General features: G+C 35.0%; 1 protein-coding gene across 5 annotated transcripts in view; it reads left to right on the plus strand.

The window, feature by feature from the left end:
- Positions 1-26,420, plus strand: part of GBE1 (1,4-alpha-glucan branching enzyme 1) — a 282,806-nt gene that overhangs the window by 167,507 nt on the left and 88,879 nt on the right. For 4 of the 5 annotated variants that reach the window (XR_010118596.1, XR_010118594.1, XR_010118595.1 and 1 more), the window contains exons 8-12: positions 914-1,029; positions 3,754-3,881; positions 9,023-9,121; positions 16,951-17,061; positions 20,138-20,309. Coding sequence is in view for 2 of the 5 variants with exons in the window: in XM_055260356.2 (XP_055116331.2) it covers positions 914-1,029; positions 3,754-3,881; positions 9,023-9,121; positions 16,951-17,061; positions 20,138-20,309 (626 nt within the window). In the remaining 3 variants the exon portion in view is untranslated. Of the gene's footprint in view, positions 1-913; positions 1,030-3,753; positions 3,882-9,022; positions 9,122-16,950; positions 17,062-20,137; positions 20,310-21,461; positions 21,919-26,420 lie in introns of those variants that run through there. The other variant, XM_063630532.1, reaches the window with a different exon arrangement.

Raw genomic sequence — 26,420 nt, forward strand, 5'->3', positions numbered from 1 at the left:
TTGTGTACACTATTACAGAGGTTTGTCATTAAACTAAATGAGGTATTACAGTCTTAAAACCACAGTTATAATAAGATAGAGAACTCCACCATAACTATATGACTAAAGAAAATACTAATTGATGATGGCTTCTTTTCAATTGTCCAAAACAGACTTGTTTTGCGTGTTTTTAATTGAGTTATACAGTTTCTTTGTTTTCCTTCTCTTTTTATGGATGTAGGACTCTTAAACTCGTAAAACTTTGTACTTTATTACACATGTGGTTTTTGGTAATTAGGTTTTCTTTTTTTTTACCTCCACAAAACAGCAGTCTAGTCCATGTAATATTGCTTACCATGTGGTTGATTTTCTGTTTTTATCTTTTACTTTTTATTCTGAATCATATCTGTTTGAAATTGTAGCATGAGGAAATATTTTAAGCAAAAAGTCATTGAAAGTACTTTTTCTACTGATAATGAAAATGCATTTTCTGAAAGGAGAAAAATCACATAATTATGGTTACATTATATGAAAAGCCTTTTTAAAAATTCAAGGACTGGTAATAGATTTTATTCCTTTGCTTTTTTTGAGCACTACTATGTAGTAATCACTTTTCCGGTTGCTGAGAACACAACATTGAATAAGACAGGGTCTCTGGTTTTGGAGTTCATGTTAAAAAATGTTTTCCCTAAATTTTCTTAGATATTAAGTGACTTTGTGGGCTATAAAAATTAATAATTTTTCCTTGTAGAATGAATTGCATCAACCAACTGAGATTCTTGTTAGTTTTGTGACTTTTATGTATGTTATGTTTCTTGAACATTATGATTCTTAAGATAGAGCCCTATAATTTTAGTTAATAGCAAACATTTATAACAGTTAAGGAAAATGCTCTTTACATTTTGCTTAAATACATATTTCTCTTATATTTTAGCTGGGAAGTTTTAAGATTCCTTCTGTCAAACATAAGATGGTGGCTGGAAGAATATCGCTTTGATGGATTTCGTTTTGATGGTGTTACATCCATGCTTTATCATCACCATGGAGTGGGTAGGTAACCTGATATAATCAGGTTGGGGGTTAATTGCAGAAGCTGCAATAGCCATTACTGGTGTCTTGATTTTTATTAGTTCCATTACATATGCTCTCTCTGTAGTAATTTATTATCCCATTTTGGCAAGAGGTAGATTATAAGTACATTTTATAAGTAAACAAAAGGTAATCATTTCCTTTGAAATATATCTACTGAATATGCTATCATTCGTGTGTAGCTTAAAATTTTTTTGAGGAAACCATTTATTATAACACTATCAGGATGTGAACACTACAGCACTTCCAATGAAAATAAAAAATAATAGATGAGAACAGTTGTGAATGCATAGGTTTTTACATATTACACATTGAGTAAAATATGTATTTTAATTGTAGATTTACCTGGTTAAAATTAAATTATAAATTATTAATTTGAAATTAATTTATCAGACTCTCAGTTTAAAAGTTGTACAAAGAAGTAGAATCACAGAATATTAATCCCTCAATAGATGACATTGGAACAATTATTATTATTATTATTCTTGAGACAGCGTCTTGTTCTGTTGCCCAGGCTGGAGTGCAGTGGTGTGAACTCAGATCACTGCAAACTCCATCTCTCGGGTTCAAGCAATTCTCCTGCCTAGCCTCCCAAGTTGCTGGGATTACAGGTGCCTGTCATCACACCCGGCTAATTTTTGTATTTTTTTAGTAGAGACGGGGTTTCACCATGTTGGCTAGGTTGGTCTCAAACTCCTGACCTCGGGTGATCTGCCCGCCTTGGCCTCCCAAAGTGCTGGGATTGCAGGAGTGAGCCACCACACCCAGCCAATTATTATTTTTTAATGGCCAAATATTCACTAGCAATAAACGAAAAAAAAAACAAAGGAGGTGAAAAACGTGACTGTAAATCTTGAAAAGTGACTGCCAAGGAAAGAAGCTAAACATTCAAAGTGTGCTGCTGCTTGATTTTACTCGTGATGCTGCCCGCTTGAAATGTTGCTAGGAAAGAAGGTGAATCTGTAAAACAGCAGATTTTATTGACATCCATTTCCCAGTCTCGGGGAAGCTGACTTACGGTATGCAAAGGCAAGCATGGCAAAAGTTCAGAAAAATCTTTTCCTAGATTTAAACACCTATGTGCCCCTGCAGAAACTACCTCACTGAGAGAGGAGTATATTCCAGGGATTTGTGGTATTAGAGAAATGAACCAAAGTTTATGGATATGGGATGTGCTTTTTATAGATACAGAATCCAAGAAATGGTTAAAGAAAAATATTCTGAGTTATTTAACACTTTTTTCTTCCTTGGAATGACAGAAAAAGCAACAAACAAAATCCCTGAAACCGCACAGCAGAAGATCAAATCGAATACCAGAAAAGTTGAGATAAGGCAATTAATATCAAGACGCAGTATTTGATGTATAAACTCAGGGGTAAAGAGAAATGTATCAGGAGGTGATGAATTTACCTGCAATTTACTTGCATGCATGAAAAAAAAATGGTTGGACTCACAGTATTCTATTTGCAGAGGCAATGTCTGCCAAATTCTTACAAAGTGTGACTCAAACATTTGCTAGTTGAATGATGGTTGCCAGGCACTGAGGAGTGGAGGAAATGGAGAGACGTTGGTCAAAGGGCACACTTTTGTTTTAAGGTGCATAAGCTATGCGGAATCTAATGTAACTATAATTAATAATATTACTTGGTATTTGATGAGAGCCAACTTTAAGTATCCTTAACACACACACACACACACACACGCACACACACACGTGGTAACTATGGGTGGTGACGGATGTGTCAATTTGAGTATAGTAATCAGTACACAATGTATACCAATATCAAATCAGTACCTTGGAAACCTTGAATATATACAATTTTTATTTGTCAATTAAATATTTTAAAATTAAAGAATGACAGCATCAAACAAAAATGAGAAACTTGGTAGTTATATTACTGCTGAAATATAAACATGAAAGAACTTGAAGAATAAGACTTCCATAATTATACTTGAAAATATCCCTCAGTGATAGAATCCGGCAAACTGAGAAAAAAAAAATCAATAGAACTTAGATGTAGAGAAACAGGGTAAAAGGCTGATATTGAGCACAAATTTGATTTTATTATAACAATAAGAGTAAATTACTGAAAGAATAGAAAGTAAATGGTATAATCCAAGTAAGTGAAATATACTATAACCAACCAAAGTTAGGACGTGGGAGAAGAGGAGGTAGGAGGAAGTTTGAGAATATATAATCTCTTTATCATAGGGAACTCCATATTGCATAAATTGAAGTGCATGTTTGAAATAATATAAATATTATGTCTCAATTTTATGATGGTTTTCCTATTTTCTTTTCCTTACCTCAAAGGGATCTAATACAAACTAACATTAACATCTTAATGTGACAGAAAATGTATTGACAATTAGTTGATATTTAGAATTCCCTTTAGTATGATTTCACTTTTTTGCCATATAATTTAGCTAAAATTAAATTAAATCTTTAAAGTGCTTTGTTGTTCTCATGCGTGTGCATTTGTCAGACAAAATTGATTTGCAGAATTGTCTGAACTCTGAATGTTGACATGTAGTACTTTTCTAAGTATATTTGCTGATGCTTATGTTATCATTAAACTGCTACAATAACAATTCATATAAACAAACTAATTGGTGGATGTATTTGTGCAGAGTTAAGACTTGCTTGTTAACATAATATATCCATATTGATTTTCTTTTTCTAAGGCCAAGGTTTCTCGGGTGATTACAGTGAATATTTTGGACTACAAGTAGATGAAGATGCCTTGACTTACCTCATGTTGGCAAATCATTTGGTTCACACGCTGTGTCCCGATTCTGTAACAATAGCTGAGGTAAAGCCATAGTGAAGTCTTACCTTCTGACTCCCTTTAATAGAGAGTATTTTGTCAGCATATAGTATCTGATTAATTAATCTCATGTTGTCAATAATTGCATAAATGAAATTCTACCCTGAGTATAGTGCAGCTGTCTTGTATGGGTGGCACATTATTTAGAATTCACTGTTTCCCTATTAGAAGATAATGTATACTAATTACTTGTCACCATTCTATTGTTAAAAAAGAAAATGCCAGTGGTTGGAGAGTTAAATGTCCTAATCAGTGGACAGGCCCTTCACTATGAGACCTTCAGCAGAGAAAAGAATTGAATATTAATGTGTGTCTGTCCATTTATTATTTTTTTTTCTTTTTTGGCTCAGTCATTAGAGATAGGATGGGTCGCTGCCTGCAAGCTTCTCTGAAGCCTTTCTTGTTCTGATGCGATTACCTTTCTTGTTTATGTGATTGCTCTCAGATTGCCAAATGTTCACTAGTTATTCATGATTCTTGAAGGTTCATGATTAACTGTCCCAAAGCTGCACTCTAATGATATAATTCCATATATACATAATTGACAATTCCCCTCTTGGTGATACATGTGATAAATTAAGAAGTTTGTTAAATGCTTATGCTAATTTAGATTTAGTGCTAAAATCCCTCTGGTTTTCTAAGTTCTCTAACTAGGATTATTGTTAAAATTGAATTTAGCTTGTTAAAACTGTTCTATACAAAGTATAGTGGTTGGCATATAAAAATAGTAAGACTACTGTTAAAAAGAATTAGAATTAAGGTGTGTTTTTACATTGTTGGTGTTTAGTTTATTGGCATGAAATGGAATAGTCTCCTTGTAGTATTTAGTTTTTGTATAGACTGTTTTTATATCCACCATTTCTCAAAATCAGAAATCTCCAGTTTTACAAATGGTATGATTTCATTGTTTGGATAGAGGAGAATAGTTTTATTCCCTTCAGGCATTTTACTTTCTAAGTATTTTCTGGGAATAGAGCAGTAGCCTTTCCTGAAATTGGTTCTCATGTACAATTAAAAAACAAACAACAACCTACCATACAGTTTAGACACCCAGTATTATTTCACAGTCATGACCTACCTACGTTTGATCATAGCACATCTTACTAATACTTGTGCTAATATTTTTTGTGCTGAATATCTTTAACATCAATCAGAGCGTATTTTAAACTTTTGTCTTCTGTATATTTGTATTTTATTTGTCAAACGTCAACAAATTAATTATTTTGTCAATGAAATTTATGGCAATCCAAAGCAGAGATATTACAAATGACAAATTACAACCAACAATTAATGACAGCACAAATCAAAAGTGGGTACTGAAGAAAAAGAAGCGATGGTTTAATACATGAAAGTTAAAATTGTTACATTGATCTTTCCATTCATTTCAAGTAAAAAGTTTCATCATCTAGGGAGCTCTGATCTGATTGTCAGTGTTTCTACCAATGAAACTTTGAGACTTTAGCCTACTTTATATTACTTGGTTTTAGATTTTTTTAAAAAACAAGATGTGCCTTCAATTTATTCTACTTAAATTGAAAACTACTTCAATTTCAATACATCGCTTTTCTGTCTAGTGGGAGTCTCTTCCAAATGTAGAATTGATCCCCATGAACTTTTTTTTTTAAGAAAAGGAATGTATTTGAACGAATAAGCAATGTAATTTTATTTAAATTCCTTTAGTAGAAATATTAATTTATTCATAATGACAATTACAAAAATTGAAACCTTATTTTGCTCAAATGTATCTACCATTTTACATTATTATATTTGCTATATTAATTAAAACATTTTTGATGGATGTATCTTTCCCTCTGGAATGGTTATAAGTGCTCTTTAGATAGTAAAAAATTAGAACTATTTTAATTTCATCCCACAGAGTGATTTTCATATGCCATATGAATAGGCATCAATTGTTTTATATTTAGAGTATGTTTATTTTGATGACCTTTATGATTTACCTTACTTTTTTCTTAAAAATTTCAAAAGAACAGTCACTAACTTTCTACCTTCAAAAGGAGGGCCGAAACAACTCATATGCATTAAAATGAGGCAGCTTTCTAGAAATCAGATTTAGGAGTCAAGACTATATGATTGTTACTGAATCACCAGGGGTTCAGTCTAGGTCCTGCTGCTTGCTGCACAGAAAGCCAATCACTGAGACAATGATTATTGCCGTAGAAAAAGGCTTTGATCAGTCTCAAATCCATCTCTCTGACCAACTAAAATTAGAGGTTTATATAGTAAGAAATAAATGTAACAATGTGTAAGAAAACAGAACTAGAGAGGGGTAAGGAAGCAATCATGAGGAATGTCTGGTCTGGCATCTCATTGCATGCCGTGATTTGGTGAGCTTCAGTTCTTTGATACTTTTTTTTGAGAAGCTTGAGGGACAAATACAGGTTTCAAGCTTTTCAAAAGGATTAAATTCTATGTTTATCCAAAAAAATCTGTCTATGGGATGATTGGGTTTCATGATGACCGTATGTTTTTCTTAGCAGATTCTATTTCCTAAAACAACATTGAGACTGGATATAGAACATGCCTTAATATTTTCTTGAGAAAATTTATCTTGATCTTTAATACCAGCCCATCACCAGTCATTCTTGACAGTTTGGTCTTTCGAAACTCTTTTCAGAAGGCATTGTGTCTGTAATTCTAGTTCCTAATATGGTGCCTGATATTTAATACATATTTATCCAATCCTGTCTGTGGAGATGTGACTTATATTTTGATAAATAGAATGATTGAAATGGCTTCTTTTCTACTGATCTTTTTTCTACTTTATAAACCATGAAGAACTATGCAGAAATAAGGTTACTGGCAAACATTTTATTTTCTTATGGATGTATTCTACCATATATTACATTTACTTATACCTTCCTTCCATAAGAAAAAAATAAAAGAAGCATTTGACCTGAGTCTCAGAGAGCTTATGGTATGTGATAGTCTTTTATAGGAAGTAAGGATCATAATCTAAGGAAGACTTTGGGCATTGACAGATGTAGAAAAGCTTGTAACAAGTACATGCAAGGGGGGATATTTCAAAGTGGCCGAAGTACTTAGTAATTAAAATGAAATAGTAGGAAATAATGGTGGAAAGATGTCTTTCCATTTCACTTTCTGTGTACTTTAGTTAATGATCACAACTACATCACGTGGTTATTTCATAATTATAAGTATGTTTGTGTGTATTTAGGTCCTAGTTTATTAATCTTTGAAAGTCAGATATTATGTCTTATCTTTTAATCCCTCAGAGCACCTCACTCATTCACTCAACAGATACTTACTGAATAACCTGCTTGTGCCAAGTATTATTAAACTATTCTAGATTCTTGGGGTATATCGGTGAACAACAGCTATAAACTCTTGCCCTCATGGATCTAACACTATAACAGGGAGTAGGGGAGTAGCTAATTAGATAGTAAATCATATAGTAAATGCTTAATGTGTAATTGTTGAATTGAATCTTAAGCTAAGGAATTTGAATTTTCTATTGTTGGCTATTGAAATCCATTGAAGGGCAGTAATAGGAGCAGACTGTCTCATAAGATATGAATTTGGCAGCAGTTAGTATAAAGAGAAGGTAGAGATGGGGAATGCCATTTGGATATGATCTAGGAAAACAGTAATGAAGATTAAATAAGATTGTGGCTGTGGTAATGGAGCAAAGGAAAGTAACTTATTTGAAAGATATTATGGAATTAGAATTGATAATACTTAGCGCATATTTTCCCAAAGTTGTCTTAATAATATCTTTTGTTACATCTGGGTCCCTGTACCAATCTTTGAAACCCATTTTTAAATTAATTTTATTTATTTGATTAATTATTGGATACTAATTGTCTAGAGTAGAAAGGACCCCCTGTCAAAAAGCTTGATATCTGAATCCAGCTCTACCATTAAGAATCCTCTCTCTCGACTGGGTGTGGTGGCTCGTGCCTGTTGTCGCAGCACTTTGGGAGGCCAAGATGGGAGTTCAGACTCCCGTCTTGAATGGTCAGGAGTTCGAGACCAGCCTGGCCAACATGATGAAACCCCATCTCTATCAAAAATATAAAAAATATTAGCTGAGAATGGTGGTGGGCATCTGTAATCCCATATATTCAGGAGGCCAAGGCAGGAGAATCGCTTGAACCTGGGAGGCAGAGGTTGCAGTGAGCTGATATCATGCCACTGTAAACCAGCCTGGGCAACAAGAGTGAAACTCATGCCGGGCGCGGTGGCTCACGCTTGTAATCCCAGCACTTTGGGAGGCCGAGGCGGGCAGATCACGAGGTCAGGAGATCGAGACCACGGTGAAACCCCGTCTCTACTAAAAATACAAAAAAATTAGCCGGGCGTGGTGGCGGGCGCCTGTAGTCCCAGCTACTCAGAGAGGCTGAGGCAGGAGAATGGCGTGAACCCGGGAGGCGGAGCTTGCAGTGAGCCGAGATCGCGCCACTGCACTCCAGCCTGGGCGACAGAGCGAGACTCCATCTCAAAAAAAAAAAAAAAAAAAAAAATAGTGAAACTCTGTGTCAAAAAAAAAAAAAAATTATCTATCTTGAGAGATCCCTTCACCTCAATAAGCCTCTGTTTCTATATCTGCTAAATGAAGATATCCCTACCTCATCTCAAAGACCCCTTCTAAGTGCAACCTACTCTAGTAAAAGCTATTGTACTGTTTCACTGTTAATGTACTAACTCTACATTCCATTTCATCAAAAGCTAGTGTTCACAAAAATACACTCCCTATCAGGGCTACATACAGAAAGAACAACTATAACAGATTTATGCCACATGTATTGTTGTGCTTGGTGAAAGCAACAAAACTAATAAATGTTTTACAGTAGTTCAAAAATAAGAAATGTTTTAGCAATAATAGTTTTACTATTTTGTGTTCTCTAGGCGATACTGAAGAAAAGAAATAAATAGCTTCATGAGATCAAAGTTTGCCTGGAGTGAAAACATTAAGCAAAAGTCTTTCTGGGAAATGAGATATGCTATCACAATTTTATCGACTTTTATGTTACCAAAGCAGCCCCAAAATATATGCCCCTATTATTGTTTTCATTTATGACCTGGGCTTTACGGTCAGAATATTTACTTAAAGTTTCATCATTATGAACCGACGTTCTTTGTTTTAGGATGTATCAGGAATGCCAGCTCTGTGCTCTCCAATTTCCCAGGGAGGGGGTGGTTTCGACTATCGACTAGCCATGGCAATTCCAGATAAGTGGATTCAGGTAAGAGTCCATGTAAATGTTTTTTGTTTCTGTGAATACGGTGTTGCTTCATTGATCTTTATTTCTTAGTTGTGATCATTAGTTACAGATATTATAATTGAAGTATTAAATTCTTTCATTAGTCTGTCGATTCTTATGCTTTTTAATAAGGTGCTTCTCAAAATATTAAATGTTCTGATTTAAAGTATTCATACGTATTCAGGCAAAGGGAAAATATGATTAATATAATGTTAGCCGTATAAATGGAATTTTGCATTATCAATGCAATTATATGAAACTTCAGTGCTCTATATTTAATACACATTAGACTTCATTAAAGCATTCATTTATGCCTACAGATCATGCATTAATGTAAAAGTTACTCCTTAATTCCCAGTACTTGCTTAATAGTATGGTTTTTCCTCAACAAATTTGGATTGGATTCATCCATTCCTTTATTCAACATTAAAAAGTCCTTACCATTTGTCAGACACTAAGAATGAATAACTATACATGGTACTTTGCACATCATTTATCAATAAAATTTTATTAAATTTAATGAAATTTCAAGTAGTTTGGTTTTTTTTTTTCATTTAATGTTTGCCTAAAGGACTAAAGTCATTATGTAGACTTAGGTTTGATATAGAACATTTCTTAGCAGCCATGTCGACATTCATGGGCTGAATATATATGTATAAGGAGTCAGATATGTATACAAATAATCATAGCTTTCTGATGAGCCCTTTATTATAGACATGAACTGGTGCCATGAGACCACAGTTGTAGAAGGGCTTAATTTTGGGTAGAAAAACTGTAGAACCTACTCTTAAGGAAGTGGTTACTATAATCATTTCTTAGCTGTCTTTCCTGTCCCCCCGGGCAATTTGTGCAATGCATAGCTGTGATATTAATCTTCGACCAACATAACTTATGCTCCTACATTTATAATGATTCCTTAAACATTATCAGGTCAAAAAGCAAGTATTTTATAAAGATTTTTACTTAGCAAACATACAAACAAACAAAGAAATATTCTCCTTTAATACATGGGAAGGTAGCCTTGTATTTGTTACTTTAAAAAAAATGCTGTGGTTTCCAATTTTCTCACCTTGGTATAAGGTTCTTTATCAGCCCCATCTCTTACTATTTCTAGTTTTTTCATGTAGACTTTTTTTTCCTCACAAGTGACAAATCTTACTTTTTAACCTCCTGCTAAAAGCCTTAATCATTCTTTGTTCACATTCAATAATCTTTTAAGGTGTACGTCAACCTAGAATTATTTTTCAGTCAGTAATAGCACAAAGTGAGGTATTTTCTCTCTGAGTATTCATGGCAGCTTAAAAAATTGAAATTTAACCTAATAAACATTTTATTACGTTGTATGATGATGGTAATGCATTAGGCAATGTATCATACTTACTTATTATACATGATAACTATAATAATCATAGTTATCAAATAGAAAAATATTTTATCCTAAATTTAGGATATGACCATCCTGTTCTAGATCGTTTCCTAGTTGTATTATTTGAAAATCATTAGTTTCGAATATCATTCTTAGTTTAATCAATTACTGAACAAATATTTGACTATCTAAATTATGCCAAATCTGCTGTATTTCCTTTCATTTTATTTGATCATTTTTGAAGTGTTTGTGTTAAGGTGATGTATGTGTCTAATGAACTCATTCATTGATCTGTTAATTCCACCAAATATTTATCGAGCACCTAGTATTTTTAATAAATATAGTTTTTCTAATTAAACATTTTTGAGATACTAGGATAATTGTAGATTCACATGCAGTTGTAAGAGATAATACAGTGAGATCTGGTATGCACATTCATCAGTTTTCCCCAGTGGCAACTTCTTGCAAAGGTATAGAACAATATTTTAACCAAGATACTCACATTGATATACTCAAGGTGCAAAACACATTCATTGCCACAAGATTCCCTCATGTTGCCTTTAGAGTAACACCTACTTATTTTCATCTTGCCTGCTTCTAATAACGCCTTAACCCCTGGCAACCACTAATGAGATCTCCATTCCTATAATTTCGTCATTTCAAAAATATTATATAAATGGAATCGTGCAGTTTGTGACCTTTCTGGATTGGCATTTTCAGTTAGCAAAATTTTCTCGAGATTTATCCAAGAAAACCTCCAGTGTTGTTACATCCAGCATTCTTGTTGCATGTATCAACAGTGCATTCAACAGCACTGAATAGGATTCCAAGGCAGGGGTATACCACAGTTTAAGCATTCACCCACTGAAAAACATCCAGGTTGCTTCTAGGTTATGGCTATTATGAATAAAGTTACTGTATACATGTGTGTACTCATTTTTTATCAACATAAGTTTTCATACCTATGAGATAAATACTCAAACACTACAATTACTGAACCATATAGTAATTCCCTGTTTAATTTTTTAAGAAACTGCTAAACTGTTTTCCAAAGTAACTGTAACATTTTACATTCTGACTAGTGATGTTTGAGAGACCTGCCTCTATACATCCTCACCAGCATTTGGTGTTGTCACTATGTTTTATTTTAGCTATTATAATCAGTGTGTAGTGATATCTTATTGTGGTTTTATTATTTTTCAAATGGTTTATGATGCCGGATACCAAGCATGTGCTTATTTGCCTCCTGCATATCCTCTTTGGTGAGGTATCTGTTCATGTCTTTTAACCATTTCCTGATTGCATTGTTTATTTACTGTGGAGTTTTGAGGGTTCTTTATATATTTTAGATTCAACTTCTTTGCCAGATATATGGTTGACAATTTTTTTTCTCCTAGTCTGAAGCTTGTTCTTTCATCCTCTTCACATTGGCTTTACCAGAGCAATTTTTAAAAAATTTTGATGAAGCTTAGTTTATCATTTTTTCCCTTTTATAGGTCTCTCTTTTGGTATCAAGTTTAAGAACTTTTTGACTCTCTTATGGTTTTTACTAAATGTTTTATAGTTTTTATTTTTTATTTTTTTATTTTATTTTATTATTATTACACTTTAAGTGTTAGGGTACATGTGCACAACGTGTGGATTTGTTACATATGTATACATGTGCCATGTTGGTGTGCTGCACCCATTAACTCGTCATTTAGCATTAGGTATATCTCCTAATGCTATCCCTCCCCCCTCCCCCCATCCCACAACAGTCCCCGGTGTGTGATGTTCCCCTTCCTGTGTTCATGTGTTCTCATTGTTCAATTCCCACCTACGAGTGAGAACATGCGGTGTTTGGTTTTTTGTCCTTGAGATAGTTTGCTGAGAATGATGCTTCATCCATGTCCCTACAAAGGACATGAACTCGTCATTTTTTATGGCTGCATAGTATTCCATGGTGTATATGTGCCACATTTTCTTAATCCAGTCTATCATTGTTGGACATTTGGGTTGGTTCCAAGTCTTTGCTATTGTGAATAGTGCTGCAATATACATACGTGTGCATGTGTCTTTATAGCAGCATGATTTATAATCCTTTGGGTATATACCCAGTAATAGGATGGATGGGTCAAATGGTATTTCTAGTTCTAGATCCCTGAGGAATCACCACACCGACTTCCACAATGGTTGAACTAGTTTACAGTCCCACCAACAGTGTAAAAGTGTTCCTATTTCTCCAAATCCGCTCCAGCACCTGTTGTTTCCTGACTTTTTAATGATCGCCATTCTAACTGGTGTGAGATGGTATCTCATTGTGGTTTTGATTTGCATTTCTGTGATGGCCAGCATTTTTTCATGTTTCTGTTGGCTGCATAAATGTCTTCTTTTGAGAAGTGTCTGTTCATATCCTTTGCCCAATAACGACTTGCTTTATGAATCTGGGTGCTCCTGTATTGGGTGCATATATATTTAGGATAGTTAGCTCTTCTTGTTGAATTGATCCCTTTACCATTATGTAATGGCCTTCTTTGTCTCTTTTGATCTTTGTTGGTTTAAAGTCTGTTTTATCAGAGACTAGGATTGCAACCCCTGCCTTTTTTTCTTTTCCATTTGCTTGGTAGATCTTCCTCCATCCCTTTATCTTGAGCCTATGTGTGTCTCTGCACGTGAGATGGGTTTCCTGAATACAGCACACTGATGGGTCTTGACTCTTTATCCAGTTTGCCAGTCTGTGCCTTTTAATTGGAGCATTTAGCCCATTTACATTTAAGGTTAGTATTGTTATGTGTGAATTTGATCCTGTCATTATGATGTTAGCTGGTTATTTTGCTCGTTAGTTGATGCAGTTTCTTCCTAACCTTGATGGTCTTTACAATTTGGCATGTTTTTGCAGTGGCTGGTACCGGTTGTTCCTTTCCATGTTTAGTGCTTCCTTCAGGAGCTCTTTTAGGGCAGGCCTGCTGGTGACAAAATCTCTCAGCATTTGCTTGTCTGTAAAGTATTTTATTTCTCTTTAACTTATGAAGCTTAGTTTGGCTGGATATGAAATTCTGGGTTGGAAATTCTTTTCTTTAAGAATGTTGAATATCGGCCCCCACTCTCTTCTGGCTTGTAGAGTTTCTGCCGAGAGATCCACTGTTAGTCTGATGGGCTTCCCTTTGTGGGTAACCCGACCTTTCTCTCTGGCTGCCCTTAACATTTTTTCCTCCATTTCAACTTTGGTGAATCTGACAATTACGTGTCTTGGAGTTGCTCTTCTCGAGGAGTATCTTTGTGGCATTCTCTGTATTTCCTCAATTTGAATGTTGGCCTGCCTTGCTAGATTGAGGAAGTTCTCCTGGATAATATCCTGCAAAGGGTTTTCCAACTTGGTTCCATTCTCCCCGTCACTTTCAGGTACACCAATCAGACATAGGTTTGTTCTTTTCACGTAGTCCCATATTTCTTGGCAGCTTTGTTCGTTTCTTTTTATTCTTTTTTCTCTAAACTTCTCTTCACACTTCATTTCATTCATTTCATCTTCCATTGCTGATACCCTTTTCTTCCAGTCGATCGCATCGGCTTCTGAGGCTTGTGCATTCGTCATGTAGTTCTCGTGCCGTGGTTTTCAGCTCCATCAGGTCCTTTAAGGACTTCTCTGCATTGGTTATTCTAGTTATCCATTTGTCTAATTTTTTTTCAAAGTTTTTAACTTCTTTTCTATTGGTTCGAACTTCCTCCTTTAGCTTGGAGTAGATTGATCGTCTGAAGCCTTCTTCTCTCAACTCGTCAAAGTCATTCTCCGTCCAGCTTTGTTCCGTTGCTGGTGAGGAGCTGCGTTCCTTTGGAGGAGGAGAGCCGCTCTGATTTTTAGAGTTTCCGGTTTTTCTGCTCTGTTTTTTTCCTGTCTTTGTGGTTTTATCTACCTTTGGTCTTTGATGATAGTGACGTACAGATGGGTTTTTGGTGTGGATGTCCTCTCTGTTTGTTAGTTTTCCTTCTAACAGTCAGGACCCTCAGCTGCAGGTCTGTTGAAGTTTGCTGGAGGTCCACTCCAGACCTTGTTTGCTTGGGTATCAGCAGCAGTGGCTGCAGAACAGCGGATATTGGTGAACTGCAAATGCTGCTGCCTGATCGTTCCTCTGGAAGTTTTGTCTCAGAGGAGTACCTGGCCGTGTGAGGTGTCAGTCCGCCCCTACTGGGGGGTGCCTCCCAGTTAGGCTACTCGGGGGTCAGGGGCCCACTTTAAGAGGCAGTCTGCCCATTCACAGATCTCCAGCTGCATGCTGGGAGAACCATTACTCTCTTCAAAGCTGTCAGACAGGGACATTTAAGTCTGCAGAGGTTATTGCTGTCCTTTGTTTGTCTGTGCCCTGCCTTCAGAGGTGGAGTCTACAGAGGCAGGCAGGCCTCCTTGAGCTGTGGTGGGCTCCACCCAGTTCAAGCTTCCCTGCCACTTTGTTTACCTACTCAAGCCTTGGCAATGGCGGGCGCCCCTCCCCCAGGCTTGCTGCCGCCTTGCTGTTTGATCTCAGACTGCCATGCTAGCAATGAGTGAGGCTCCATGAGTGTAGGACCCTCTGAGCCAAGTGTGGGATATAATCTCCTGGTGTTTGTTAACAAATTGCCGTTTGTTAAGCCCGTTGGAAAAGTGCAGTATTAGGGTGGGAGTGACCGGATTTTCCAGGTGCTGTCTGTCACCCCTTTCTTTGACTAGGAAAGGGAATTCCCTGACCCCTTGTGCGTCCTGGGTGAGGCGATGCCTCGCCCTGCTTCGGCTCACGCACGGTGCGCTGCACCCACTGTCCTGCACCCACTGTCCGGCACTCCCCAGTGAGATGAACCTGCTACCCCAGTTGGAAACGTAGAAATCACCTGTCTTCTGCGTCACTCAGGCTGGGAGCTGTAGACTGGAGCTGTTCCTATTCGGCCATCTTTTTTTAAATTTTTTATATTTAAGTCCACGATCCATTTTGGGTTAAGTTCTGTGCAATATATAAGACTTAGCTCAAGGTTCTTTATCGTTCTCTTTTTACCCATGGGTATCCAATTCTTTAAGTATCATTTGTTGAAACATCCGCCCACCTTCCATTGAATTTCTCTTGCCGTTTTATCAAAAATTAGACTGGCCCATTTGTGTAGGTCTATACATTAGTTTCCTATTGTTCCCATATCCAATTTACCACAAACTTAGTTGCTTAAACAGCACAAATTCACAGCAGTTCTATGTGTTACAAAAATGAAGTGGGTTTTACTGGGCTAAAATCAAAGCGTAAACAGGGTGCATTTCTTCTGGAGACTGTAAGGGAGAAGCCATTTCCTTACCTTTTCTCACTTCTAAAAGCTGCCTGTATTCCTTGGCTCATTGCTCCTTCCTCTATCTTAAAAGCAACAGTATAGCATCTTCAAATCTCTCTCTTATTTTGACACTCATGCCTGCTTTTTAGAAAGATTCTCGTGGATTAGGCTGTGAACATCTATGGATGGTTGCTCTTCTGCCTTCCACGTTCTGCCTTCTGGCGCCCAAAGATTCACACTGCAATGATCAGAACTGCTTATGTTCTCATAATTGTATGCGAGTGTGTTGAATTAAAGAGGGAGAGTAAATTTAGGACATAATCCTGAGGAACATCAGCCTTTATAGGACAAACAGAGGAAGAGAATTTACAGTATGTCAGGAGTGGCGGGAAGAAACAAAACAATATAAAGCAAGAGTTTCACAGTAGTAGACTAATAAAGGGAAAAGTTCAGGGGCAGGAGATAGGATCAGCAGTGTCAATATGTATAGCAAGTATCTACTTAAGAGAGAGCAGTTACTAACTTAAGCTCAGACCACAAGCTTAACCTCAGCAAGTTCAGCTGCATAAAAGTATAGTGCTGGAGGGACACAGCCAGACTGAAGACTGAATAGAAATTGAAATGCAGACACACAAAATGTGTGGTCTGTTAAGAGGGTAATTATTTGATGATAATTAGCTGTAAATTTTGAAACAGTTGTTTTATCACTTCGTAAAAATGAAGTGAAACCCTCTTTTTACTAATTTTTTTCATATAAACAAAAAAATATAACAAGTGTATCTGTACCATGTACAAGTTATAGAAAGACATGCCATGCAATAACACATTACTGTGGGCATTAATCAAGAGGTAGCAGTTATTACAGAAAAAAAGTTGCAAAGATCCTAAAATATAATGATTAAACTGTCTGTACAAAAGCAGACACCACACACACACACACACACACACACACACACACACACACACACTCTCTCTCTCTCTCTACACCACTGTCATTTGGACATTCTGTATAAAAGCTTTAATTTCAGCAAAAGTTTAAACAGTGATAACTTCGCTAGATGAGTGGGCTAATATGTGCATATCAAATAGTTTGCACTGATATAATGCATACCTTCAGATTGTGATTTAAAAATAAGAAAAGTAATGCCTTACTCAGAAGCTTATTTTTCTGTCTTGTGTCTAGCTACTTAAAGAGTTTAAAGATGAAGACTGGAACATGGGCAATATAGTATACACACTCACAAACAGGCGCTACCTTGAAAAGTGCATTGCTTATGCAGAGAGCCATGATCAGGTAAATGAATATGTGCATAAATTCATTTATTTCTCTCTCTCTCTCTCTCTTCTTCCTTCCCTCTCCTTAATAACATATTTAAATATAAACATATCAAAATATAAACCTCTGTAGTTACTATAATGTATGTATGTGTGTGTGTGTATTAATATATATCTTTACAGGAAAACTATGTATATTGGAAAAAATGTTAAATTTGTAGATGGAGAAACTCCAGTTTCAAAATGCAGTAGTATGTTTGTCCTGCCAAACTATAATTAATAGATTATACATTGCAGTTGCAAGTATTATATGTTTTCCCTTGTCATAACGAAGAATATTGGTGCTGGACCAGGGTTATTTTAGTTTCCATCTTAGGCTGCCTTCTAGAGGTATTCTTTTATGCTTTTCACAAGCATTCTTCATTTTTTCCCCTCAGTCACCGAAATCTCCTGCTAACTGACCTCCCTGACCCGTGTTCCTTCCAGCCTTAGTCTGTCTTCTCGAATGCAGCCTAAGGTATTTTCTAAAGAGGAAAGCTCATCTTGTCAACCCAGATATATTGGTCGAAGCCTGTAATTCAAAGCTGCTCCTATTTTGGCTCAAGCTGAAGTTTCCAGCATTATTCTGTGCCCAACTCTCCAAGCCTCCTGTTCTTCAATACTTTGAAATCCATACCCATTCCAAATAGGTCAGCTTTTTCCAGTCTTGTACTTTTCCCCACGCATCTGCATCTGGGAAGTTCCTACTCAGACCTGATTGCCTGGCTCTGACATCACATTCTATATGAAGCCTTCCTTGGGTCACGTAGGGAAAAATTAGTTGTCCCGTCCTCCAAGTTTCCATTATGTTTTAGGAACAGAATTTTTTTTCATTGTCTTTCTATTTCCAGCCTTTAGCACTGTGACTGATCTTAGTCATCACTTAATAAATATTTTTTAAATGGAGTAAAAAGGCCACTTATTTAAGGTCATATTAATCTTCATACACATCAACATAAAATTTACTTTTTGTAGATTAAAATGTAGACAATAAAATGTTTGAAGTTACTTAAAGTATCTTTATTAAAAAATTGAAACTAAATAAGTTTCTCTATCATTTTTGCAGAAATTGGCCATTTAACGCAAACATGATTTTTTCAGGTGTCTCCTCTAATTGTTAAGAAAATGTAAGTAAAGCAGGGGTTGGCTAACCAAGGCCCATGGGCCAAATCCTACCTGCTGCCTGTTTTTGTAAATAAGGTTACTTGGAACACAGCCAAGCTCATTTGTTTACGTATTCTCCTTTGTGCCAAAATGATGCATTTGAGTAGTTGAGACAGAGAAAGTGGCCCACCCTTAGAGAAACTTGATGACCTCTGGAGTAAATGCATGTTGAATTTTGCATCTTCCAAACTGGGGCTGTGCTTTCTTATCAACTTAAATTTATATTATCCTTGTCCATAGAGAAGAGAAGATAAATACTTATCTAAAAAAGAAGAACCCAATCTAGAAAAGAATAATATTAGTTTAATAGGTGAGTGGTGGGGGTGGGGAGGGGGAAACTCTCACCAAATATATAACATTTTGAAAATTAAAATATATGCATAAATTATAGCTTTCCATTGCAAACTCCTTGAAGTTGCAGCACATAGTGAATTCCCAGCATATGTTTATTTTGTATGATGAAAGAGTAAACAAATAAGTGGCATGAACAAATGGAAGATGAAAAAGATTTCTTACGTAACTTTCTACCTAATCTGTAAAGAAACAGATTTACCAAGAATTATTTCATACTTTAAAAATTCAGGTAATCCTGTCTTACATATTCAGGAATTCTCAGGATAGCAGAAGTAATGCAAGTTGCCTCGTTCTTTCTAAAAGCAAATGTACTTTTGATTCTTAAGCCTGATAAAAAATATAAATGTAAATGAATACATAAAAATGAATAAATAAACATATATAATTTATAGTAAAAATGTGGATGTTATTTTAAACTTTTTAGATAAATCCTTAACAATTAAATTTGTAAACTTAATTTTACCAGTATCTCAACAGGATTTTATAAGAGGGCAACTTGATATGAAAATAAGCTTTTATCTATGAACCTGATCAAAAGTTATTAAAATAATTTTATAATAGAATCAGAGATTATAGAAATAAATAATTATAGCTAAAAACATAATTAAAGAATTCAAAACAAGTAGAGAAGGTGGATTGCTTAAGAAGTAGTGATATAAATCCTATAACAATTTTTAAAGAAAAATCATTTTAATTAGAGTAGGTTAAAGATAGAAAAGATTGTAAACAAAATTTTTTTCTAGAAAATGAAAATAATTGTAATAGGGTACTGAGATTATGGGTTAATTTCTATTATACATTTTACTCTATGTTATTGTTTTGTCCATGATGAACACTGCATTAGATGTTTTGAACTGTAAATAATTCAGATTTTTAGGAGGTCTCTCTGCTGTTACTCAGGGCATTTCTGAGTTACCTGCCTCAGTTAATAATTATTATATTTTCAGGTAAAACAAACTAAATTTAGATTAAATGGCAAATACAATGAGAAAGCAAATTTACACTTAAATAAAAGTTCTCAACTTATTTTCTCTGCTGAGGGCAGGAAGGAACTATTGTGATATATTTGTACACGTATAATATTATATTACTCATATATATGAGCAAAATAATATATATATTATATATATCAATGATTTTTCAGAAACTTCTTTCAAAGCAAATAAAATCATTATATACAATCTATTTTAAAAATCTATTTAATATTCTCAACATTATAATAAATGTTTAAGAAAATGTGAGGTGTCAGCTCACATATAACAGATACTCAGGTACCTTATCATGAATCTTTCACCAACCTATTTTAAAAATAAAAATCAGTCCAGTCCTGAAAACAAATGTGTTGATGTCTAATGTATTTTACCAGCTTACCTTGAGCCTAGAAAATCACCAGTGGAAAATACCTGAAATTAATATTAATCTACACACCTCTTCTACGATGTTTCCTAACATTTGTAACCATGTGTTGTTCTATTGTAAATCACAAGTACTTAGCACTTTTTTTTTTTCATTTATCTTCATTACTTTTATTTCTGTAGGCATTGGTTGGGGATAAGTCGCTGGCATTTTGGTTGATGGATGCCGAAATGTATACAAACATGAGTGTCCTGGCTCCTTTTACTCCAGTTATTGATCGTGGAATACAGCTTCATAAAATGATTCGACTCATTACGCATGGGCTTGGTGGAGAAGGCTATCTCAATTTCATGGGTAAGTGTGAGTTAAACACATATCCAATTTGTGTTTAAAATGTTAACTTATAATGACATGAATCATGTAGAATATTTTGATTTGGCTTTTCAGATTTAGAATATAAAATTACAACTGTTTATTTCATATACTGTCGTGTAAATTGCAAAAATAAAATTAAATCACTATAAGGTTATTGTTATATTAATATATGATACAAAAGTGTAGTCTAAAAGCTGATATTTAATTGAATATTGCTGTCAAGTGGGCTTACCTGTTTTTAACATCCAGAATTATGATTCTGAATTTAATCATTCTGAGTTAATTTTGTTATAGTATTTGCACATTAAATCTAGGAAAGATATAATTATCATATTATAACATAGCAAGCTAGTATTATTGGTCTTCTTTGAGATAATTTTATACTAGTATATTTGTGTTATAAATGTGTAAACTTAGGTTCAGAGATATTGTGATGGACAAAAAGAAATTTATTTTTTAAAATAGAAAAATATGAATACTGGAAGGTCATTTTTGTCTGAAAGCTCTTGAAATAAAATATAAAAATTGTTCTATTTGGTAAACAGCAGACATTGAAACATTCGAATTTTAGGAAATTTTTACAGCTTTTAGACTAGAGAAAGACACAAAGACTGGGGAATATATACAAAAGGCTGATTTATTTTTCTACAATAAAAGACTCAGGGTGAGTGGTGCCTCACACCTTTAATCTGATTCCTTTGGGAGGCTGAGGGAGGAGGATGGCTTGAGGCGAAGAGTTAGTGACCAACCTGGACAATATGGAAAAGCCCCATCTCTACCAAAAGAGAAAAAAAAAATGCTGGGTGTGGTGGTACATGCCTGTATGCTAGCTAATCAGGAGGCTGAGGCAGAGGGATTGTTTGAGCCCAGGAGTTTGAGGTTGTAGTAAACTATAATCATGCCACTGCACTCCAGCTGGGGTGACAAAGCAAGACCCTATCTCTGATTTTAAAAAAGCCCTGGATCTTTGAATTATTCACTTCTACTTGGAAATTTTTGTAAGAAATCTCAGATTGAACTTTTAAAAGCCTTTATTGTTTACTAACTGGAGGTTAGGAAGCCAACCCCAAGAAAGCATACACAGATTTCACCTATACTACCTGTACCTTTGGGTGTATCCTCTATTCTCAGGGTCACTGAAATTTGTTGACATCCCTAGCCTTCCAGGATATGACCTTCCTGACTTTTGAGACTGCATCGCATCAGCCAGGTATCAGGTCAAGTTCCCTGGATTGACTTTGCAATGATTGGTTCCATAAATAAAGTCAGCCTTAGTTCCTTAAAAGCAATGGTTCCACCTGACTCAAGATGCATCATTCTCCAATATGGGCATCTCCCTAAGGCCTTAGTTATACAACTAATTTGTTTAACTATATCCTGATGAATAAGTAGACTGTATGAACCTATGCAAATAACCATGTCACCATGTAAAGTAAGGAAACTGAGGACCTAGTGAGGTATTTTAAATGCTTTATTTCATTTACAAAAGTACAAAATTACTATAATCTACAGAAGGAAATCCTTATGTATCTGTAGACTAAAACAATTTTTCAAAGAACCAAAATAAAATGGACACCTAATTCATGCACGCAGTCTTATGTCATTAATCCTTGTAGCCTGCGACATAGGAAAATATAGAAATCCTGACTGAGTCTTTTGCTGTAGTCTGGAAGCTATGTAAGTGACGTCAACTCAGAAGCCCCTACCAGAGTCTAGAATTTATCGGGAAGTACCTAATAGATTCCTTTTCCTGATGCTGTCCTTTGTTGAAGATATCAGATCTGGCCTGTGGTGCACAGCAGAGCCACCAAGCAAGCATCACAGTAAAACCGAGCTAATAGCACATGATAGAGACTTAATGGTCATGGCTAATGTAAAATTGATAACTTGTCAATGAAGAAAGGCCTAATGATATTTTATAATGTGACCGATTTTCTTGATTTTTGGGTAGTGTCTTACCTGGGATAAAGCATGTTCTGGAGAGCTAGGACACTGATGAATCTACAGAAACTTTATAAAATTTCAGAAATATTTATATTAATATCACTTTAACTGTATCTATTCAACTGAGGGCAGGCTGAGCATCTATTCAGTTTTAGACACTCTTCTCATGGAACTTTCAATAGTAACAAAATAAACAATTATAGCTATTTCTACCATCTATCTTTCTATGTTTGTAAATTGACCAATTTATTACATCAAATATGATTTTGAGATTATACTTTGGTATAATCTTTTAATCTTTTGTCCTTGAAGCAAATGCCTTCTAATATTTTAAACTACAATATAGCAACTTAAATTTTTTTTCTTTGTATCTTACCTAAATACAGTGTTTGTCTACTAACTTTGAAATCAATAATCTTCTAATGGATGAATAATTTCTAATTACTGGTGTTGTTTTATGAAATTTAGTATATCCTCATGAGCTGTCACGATTTTAAATATTATTTTTCCCTTTCTGATCATGGTCACTGTCCTGCTTAAAAGGCCTTCTAGCCTGTAATCCCAGCACTTTGGGAGGCCGAGGCGGGTGGATCACGAGGTCAGGAGATCGAGACCATCCTGGCTAACACGGTGAAACCCCTTCTCTACTAAAAATACAAAAAAAATTAGCTGGGCATGGTGGCGAGTGTCTGTAGTCCCAGCTACTTGGGAGGCTGAGGCAGGAGAATGGCGTGAACCTGGGAGGCGGAGCTTGCAGTGAGCGGAGATTGTGCCACTGCACTGTAGCCTGGGTGACAGAGCAAGACTCCGTCTCAAAAATAAATAAATAAAAAAGGCATTCTGTGACCATTATGCTCTCCAGCTGACCTCTGAGCCTCAGAAAGCTCTCATGGGTCTCCGGGTCTCCACCTTGATCACCCTGCTGCAGCTATGGTAGCTGCCTTTCCATTCATTGAATGAAGGAACCAACCTTTTTCCACTCTGCACTCTACCCCTGCCTGGAATCATCCCACTCAAACACTCCCTGCCATACCTGACCAAATCCTTTATTTTCAAGTGTCTTTTCCTGAGGGAGTCTTCCCTAAAGCCTCAAACTAGGTTAATTTTCCCTAAAATACATGTTTATACAGTTTCTCCTTACCTTTCATGTTATTTAAGAAAATTATACTTGGAAAACTATTAAATACATGACTTTTAAAGTGAATTTAATACCTAGTGAAGACAGTTGTTATTTGTATTTTGTTTACAATTTTATATATCTGGGAATTAGCACCGTATCTAGCACATCACAAGGCTCTTAAAATTTTCTTAAAAATATAACGCAAACACACACACACACGATATATATGATCCACTGTTGATTGAAACATTATCCTGCATCACATGACTCTGCATATGTATGTGTATGTGTGTATGTATACATATATAGTATATATATGTGTGTGTGTGTGCATGTGTATGTGTGTGTATATGGAGTATTGCGTTGTAATACTGTTTTAGCATTAGTTCATTAGCTGCAATATTACCAGTTTTAGTTATAAGCTAGGTGATATGTTCTCATGGCATATAGAAATTAATATTTAAAAAGAGCAATTTAAGAAATTTTTTCAAAACTAAGAAGCAACTTGATTGTTTACTTATCTTTTAGGCATTTCTAAACTTGTTAATTTTCTGGAATTTTATTTTTTATTTTCCTCCTGGAGAGAAACAGTGAGTCAAAAGAAATAAAACAACTATACATTTGTATAGCACATATTTTTATAAAAACATGTTTACGTAAATTTATTTGTCAGGCATTCAGATATATGTTCTGTTTATCAAAAATCATGAAGATTAATGTAGATTTTTTTCAGAATACCAGTTTGGCTGATTTGTTTTGTTTTGTTTTTGTCTTATGTATTCTAATTTTGAATTTCAAAAAAATTATTTCACTCGTTATAGCTGTGAAATATTTACTATGCATTTTTGATTTGCTGGGTTATTGTGAATGGTTTTATGAATAGATTTGTATTTTTTATTTTATCATATACTCATGAAATAATTGAATATAGAAGGGAGATCAGCAATGACTAAATGATTTTTGTAAGTAACATCGACATAGCATTCTATACTTTTTTTTTTTTTGAGATGGAGTCTCGCTCTGTTGCCCAGACTGGAATGCAGTGATGCAATCTCTGCTCACTGCAAGCTCCGCCTCCCGGGTTCACGCCATTCTCCTGCCTCAGCCTCCCGAGTAGTTGGGACTACAGGCGCCCGCCACCATGCCTGGCTAATTTTTTGTATTTTTTAGTAAAGATGGGGTTTCACTGTGTTAGCCAGGATGATCTCGATCTCCTGACCTCGTGATTCGCCTGCCTCAGTCTCCCAAAGTGCTGGGATTACAGGCGTGAGCCACTGCGCCTGGCATCATTCTATACTTTCTAAAACACTTCATATCTATTATCTAAGTGAACATTCCATTTCCTTTTTATTTTTTATACCAGATATTTGTTCAAAAGAAACCTGGGGCCAAAAGTTAAAAGAGTAATAAGGTATGCTACCTAGACATTCTAAGTCCGTTTTGCTAAAACTTCAACTCAGAGACATATAGGGACATGCCTCAATTTGCACAACCAGAAAATTTTGGCAGCTGGTTTTCTTCTGATTTCCAATTTGAGAAAATTGTAATGAAAATTACTCTTAGATCAGTATCTAGATTAGTTAGCCACAAATATATGGTTTATGAATATTTTTTAGAGAAAAGGTACAGCATAGTGGTTAAGAATACTATTGGATTGGAATCTATGCCTTTCCCTTTTTAGTTGTGTGATCTAGGTAAGATGCATCAACTATGCCTTCATCGGCTCAGTGATAAAGTGGGTGCCTACTTCATAAGATTGTTTTGAGGGTGAAATGACTTAATACTTTTATACTTATATAAAACACAGAGTATTTGCAGGCATATAGCTTATAGTTAACTATTATTTAAATTGACTGTTACTATTTTTTAATATTATCAGTTATTCCATTAACTATATGGTACCTGAATGCTGATGTCCTAATTCCATTTAATTGTGTTTTTTAGAATGTTGTCTGATAGTACATTGTTTAAAATAAAATTATTTATTTCATTTCTACTTTAAAATATCAGTTAATGTAGTGATTTGTTAAAAATCAATGTTCTTTTCCTAATTTATGTTATGTAATAAATTAAGCCATTTCTACATTAAGTCTCACCAATTTACCTTCTGAGTTTTTAGTCATAATGATGTCTACTGAATGATGCTGTTGAAACAGCCTTAGCTTGTTTTTATTTTTGGGATAAGCCAATATCATATTGATCAGTTAACATTTATTATGAGTTAACTGTTTCCTTTGTGTGTATATAATTGTGTGTATATATGCATCAGAGCATCAGATGAAATTTACTGTTTTTATGGTACCTGTGTACAGAGTTTCTACACACACACACACACACACACACACACACACAGAGAGAGAGAGAGAGAGAAGGCAAATTGGCTTAGGGCAAATTCAATCTGAAAAGTTACTGTATTTGAGGTGTATATTAATTTAAACTATAAATTTAATATATTCATAATGCATTCTAAAATGTTATAAAATTTCTTTATGCTTAAAACATTTATATGTATCTATGATATACCAGGTATTACTAAGTGGTATGTATTCAGAGATGAAAAACAGTTCTTGCCCTCAAGGCCTTAAAACCCAAAAGGGAATACAGGCAAGTAATAGACAAATACCTTTATCGTAATGCATGTACTAGGTTCAGTGATACGGGTAAGCAGAAAATGCTGTGTAAATATGTAGGAAACTTGTTTTGGAGATTGTTGGTAAAAATATGATATGCTTTAGCCAAACCAACTTGGAATAGGAAGCCACAAGAAAGTTATGTATGAGATCAGTAAAAGTCTAAGTAAGAGTAGGCTTGAAGCAGTTGACTGATAATTTGAGATTACAGCCAGCTAAGATTATTGAACTTCAAATAAATGAAAAAAACTGGGGCCTAAAGAAAACAATTTACATGCCATTCTGATTGGCAAGTTTAATGAAAAGATGAGTTTCAATCACTTTAAATCACTTTAAAATATTGTTAACTCTTCAGTTAGAACTAGTATCAATGGTTATGTGGCATTATGGTTTTTT

Source organism: Symphalangus syndactylus, chromosome 21 (genome assembly GCF_028878055.3).
Source record: "Symphalangus syndactylus isolate Jambi chromosome 21, NHGRI_mSymSyn1-v2.1_pri, whole genome shotgun sequence".
NCBI classification, from domain to species: domain Eukaryota; kingdom Metazoa; phylum Chordata; class Mammalia; order Primates; family Hylobatidae; genus Symphalangus; species Symphalangus syndactylus.